Source organism: the organism of the source record quoted next, unplaced genomic scaffold (assembly GCF_019419815.1).
Source record: "Pyrus x bretschneideri cultivar Hongxiangsu unplaced genomic scaffold, Pyrus_bretschneideri_v1 Contig35, whole genome shotgun sequence".
Classification (NCBI taxonomy): domain Eukaryota; kingdom Viridiplantae; phylum Streptophyta; class Magnoliopsida; order Rosales; family Rosaceae; genus Pyrus; species Pyrus x bretschneideri.
In genome coordinates, this window is record NW_025999668.1 from 2,464,770 (window position 1) to 2,468,908 (window position 4,139).

At 39.5% G+C, this 4,139-nt stretch overlaps 1 protein-coding gene across 1 annotated transcript; it reads right to left on the reverse strand.

Annotated features, from left to right (window-relative positions):
* Positions 1-1,962: 1,962 nt before the first annotated feature.
* Positions 1,963-3,505, reverse strand: LOC103960261 (E3 ubiquitin-protein ligase ATL4). The gene has a single exon (XM_048591676.1). It carries the CDS (start codon positions 3,135-3,137, stop codon positions 2,151-2,153), a length of 987 nt encoding a protein of 328 aa, XP_048447633.1. The 5' UTR covers positions 3,138-3,505; the 3' UTR covers positions 1,963-2,150.
* Positions 3,506-4,139: the final 634 nt, after the last annotated feature.

Consider the following 4,139-nt stretch of genomic DNA (forward strand, 5'->3'; position numbering starts at 1 on the left):
AAAACAAACTAGTTATCAAACAGGTCTTAGAAAATGTAACTTTTAAATTGAAGACTAAATTGTATCTGGCTGTTGTATTTCGCTTAAAGTTTGTCGAGACATTTTGGAAGTTACAGAAAACTAAAAGCGTTTTTTTTGACAGAGTTTGACATAAAAAATTAAAAGTTGAATATACTTCTAATAAAATGCTTATGATAAAATCACTTATGAGTAAACAAAAATACCCCCAAACAAGTCATTGTCATGGTGAAATCACTTTGTTTTCTTCGTTAGTTGACCAAAAATTTGGCTAATTAAACCAAAAACCTCCTAAACACATTTATTCCTTTCCTTTCTTTTCACAAAAAGAATTTTAAGAAGAATTTTTCTTTTCTATTCTGGTAACTTGAATAAGGCCTTTCAAGTTTCAACCTAGAATTAAATAGTCATTTCAACGACATGAATTCATAACCTTCTGCTCGAATTAGAAAGTGGGTGGAGTGAGTTAGAAGGTTGCTGAGCTATCCTTCTCGTAGCACAACACAAACTAATGAATGAGTCAGTGGATATGCGATCGTTTCGGGTAACTTTACGGATTAAATTCGAAGATTTCTCAAACCAACAAGAATCCAAATCATAAAATAATGTATAATCTCTGTGAAACAAAATTGACAAGTAGGTCAACACTATATATATCTTGATCATTTTGAAATTACTAAATTGCATTACTTACGCGAAATACTACTTGAGATTCCTAAATTTTCTAGAGCTAAACCGCGGAGTTTTTCAGTGTATGATAATTTTGAATATGTATATTATATGATTTAAAGTTGCATCGATAAAAATCAAGTCTTTGTCACTCAAATCAAATTAAAAATCAAGATCCTAGAATGAACTAAGAGATTTTCTATTTTAAAAATAAGATGAAAATAATCAATCTCGACAGTTGAATATTTGCAACACCCTTATGCGAAATTCATCAGAAATAAATTAGAATTGAACTCTTGCATTCATACATAAGGCCCCATCCCCCACATTAAAACCAATGTTTTGACGTGAGAAGAGGTGCTTCACTAAAAACTAAGGCCCCATCCCCCACATTAAAACCAATGTCTTTTGTATTCATACATAAGACAATACAAAGAAAAGAAATATATAAGTGAAAACTAGTGTAAAGTTACAACCTCCTCACTCATAGTCTCATACAACCAACCTCATATATGACAGTTAAAAGTTTCTTATTAGATCAACCAGTCAAGGAGCTTGCATTTGGACCACCCAATTTTGATAAATCCACAATAAATAAATAAAACCACAACTTTCAATAATTTAGCACAAAAGATCCAACCCCAGATGGTCCACAATCATTTGGATAGTTTCCTGTGAATAGGGTGGGGAAGGTTTTAGTTTTGCACATAAAAGGATGGGAAGAAGCAAAACCAACCCAAAAAGCTTTCAAAACACTCATTGCCTATCCTCAGAATCCATGGAAATTGGACCCAAACCCTCTTTCGGTCTAGTTATTTGGTTTCACAAATTTACTTGTCAATTCATTTGTTCTTTTTTGGGTGACAAATGTCAAGCAAGTATAAAGCAAGAATTCTAAAACAAGTAAGAAACAAATGCTAAGTTTCTTTTGCTGTTTTGGTTTGCCCTTTTTTTCTTTTGTACATTCAATCCCAATAAAGTACATACAAACAATTCGCAAAGAGGACCAAAGTCAAAATGTTAAACAACAAGAAGAGTGAAGAGCAATGCAAGAATAATCAAACAAATATCAACTCATAATTCCCGACTATAGTTAGATCAGTGTGTCTATCCCGTTGCATTTGAATTTAAATCATCATCGTTCTTAATCATAACAATTAAAATATGCATGATATTATCGTAACATAAAAGACATTAACACATAATCATACTTGCATCCGAGTTCGAATCATACTTTCTTGCTCAATACTATAATCACGAGTAGAATGTGTGAAATGACATAACTCACAAGTGTTGGGTTCTTTTCATTAAAAGATGTATGACAGTATGATCTAACTCTGAACTGCACCATTTATTACCAAGAACAGTAAAAAAAAAAAAATTATTACTCCACCGCAAAAATTTGTGTAAAACTCTACTCCACCATATGCTTCTAGCTTATATACACATACGAATTTACCAATTCATACCCCTGCAAGCCACCGGAACATCTCCGATATCTCTTCTCCTACGCGCTCTGTTTCCAAGCTCCAATCGCCGGCTACGGACACCTCGCTCCGACGGCTGCTTCCGGTGAAGAATCGTCCAGAGCTCCGAAATGAGATGTCTCGGGACGAGAGGGTGCTGGACAGCCGATCAATGTAGTCCTTGAGCCAGCTCGACCTCCCTGAGCCGACCTCCGCGGCGAGGAACGGCGGCTGAATCGGCGGCTCCGGCTCTGTCACCGGCAAGATGACTTCGTCTTTCTCTCGCTCAGCATTGCTCAGCCTGACTTCCACTTCCGACGCCTCCTCGTCCACGATGTAATCGAAGGAGCCGACGGAGTAGGAGTGCCGATTGGAGGAAGCCGTCGTCGTCGTCGTCGTCTGGTTGTTGTTGCGGCGGCTGACGTTTCCGATTTCGAGGCGGAAGCTGCCGCCGTTTGTGGTGGCTGCGCCGTCATTGGACGAGGCGAGAGTCATGAGCTCGGCGTCGGAAGCGGCGATCGAGGAGCGACAGAGCGGGCAAGTCTGCTGCGACTGGAGCCACGTGTCGATGCAGACGGCGTGGAAGGCGTGGCAGCAGAGCGGGAGGAGACGGAGCTCGTCGCTGGGCTCGAATTTCGACAGGCAGACTGCGCAGTCCGCGGATATGGTGGTGGAGGATCGGCGAGTGATGGAGGAGAACGTGAAGAGAGGGAGGGCGGGCAAGGTCACCGGATTGACTCGGCGAGTGGATATGCGGCGAGAATCGGAGGATGAGACGGCGGGGGAGGGCGCAAGGCGACGGATGCATCGGCGGTTGAAGTGGCGGAGGATGAGACAGAGGCAGATTGAGGCGACGAGTGTGGCTGTGAGGATGACAATGATGATGAAGAGGCTCGGGGTTAAGGTTTTGAAGGAGGAGGAGGAGGATTGGCGGTGAGGTAGTATTGGCAGCGGCGGCGGCGGTGCTGCTACTGTTTCCGACATTTTAGAGAGAGAGAGAGAGAGAGTGAATAAATTCCTTGTTTGTTTTCTGTTTTTATTTCGGAAAGAGGGAAAATAGCGGGGATTGGGAGGGAGATGGCACGTGCCTAACACGTGACGTGGAGGGAATTTGATTATGGTGGAGATGGAGATGGAGGTGGAGGTGCTGGTCTGGTGTGGAATTGAATTCTGGCACTCGAGAGTAAATGCGCGCAGGTTTTATGAAGAGAGAGATTAGACGTAGGACGAAGGATCTGAAATTACATAATCCCCCTCTTGTTGTCCCTGAAGTTACGATTGTGCCCCTCCGTTGAGATGAGAAAGTAGGAAATTTGACTTGATAATTTGGCTTTTGTATGGCAGTTTATATTACGATTTTGTGATATTTCTCTTGACTTATAAGTAAGAGATTTTAAGTTTAAATATTGTGAATGATAAAATTAAATTACTTAAATGTGTGACTTAGCCGAACTAAAAATAAAAAAAATGGCTTTGTGTGGATGTTTACTTGTTGGTTTTTTCATTGGATTATTTTAACTGGGATGGTTACCCAAAGTTTTGGTCTGCCATTTTTCTCAATTCATTTCTTTCTATTTTTCTAATTAAATTTGACTTTTACTAGTGATTATTATAAATTTATAATCATTAACTAATTACCATGAAGGGTTTTAGTCAAACCCATATGGAAGTTTCACTCAAGATTAAATTTTCCACATTTAAAAGGTTTTATTACATAACATTACATTAGATTATGAGAGGTACACCCCCTATTATGTTTAATTATCTTCAATTTTTTTTTTTTTGTAAACAATAGTGTTAGTGAGAAACTGTTAGTTGTTAGAAGAAGGGAGTCTCCATCAGGAAGATTAGTGAGGATCGAATCTGCATTATGGTGCATAGTCATAATCACTTATCATCACCGCGACAAAGCGTCAACTGTGATTAATTATCTTCAATAGATGGCCCTCCTTTTGTTTTGATACAAGCAATTAATGAGGAGAGATT

Coding starts and splice junctions, on each gene's coding strand:
- LOC103960261 (XM_048591676.1), bottom strand. CDS start 3,137: ATGTCGGAAACAGTAGCAGCACCGCCGCCGCCGCTGCCAATACTACCT.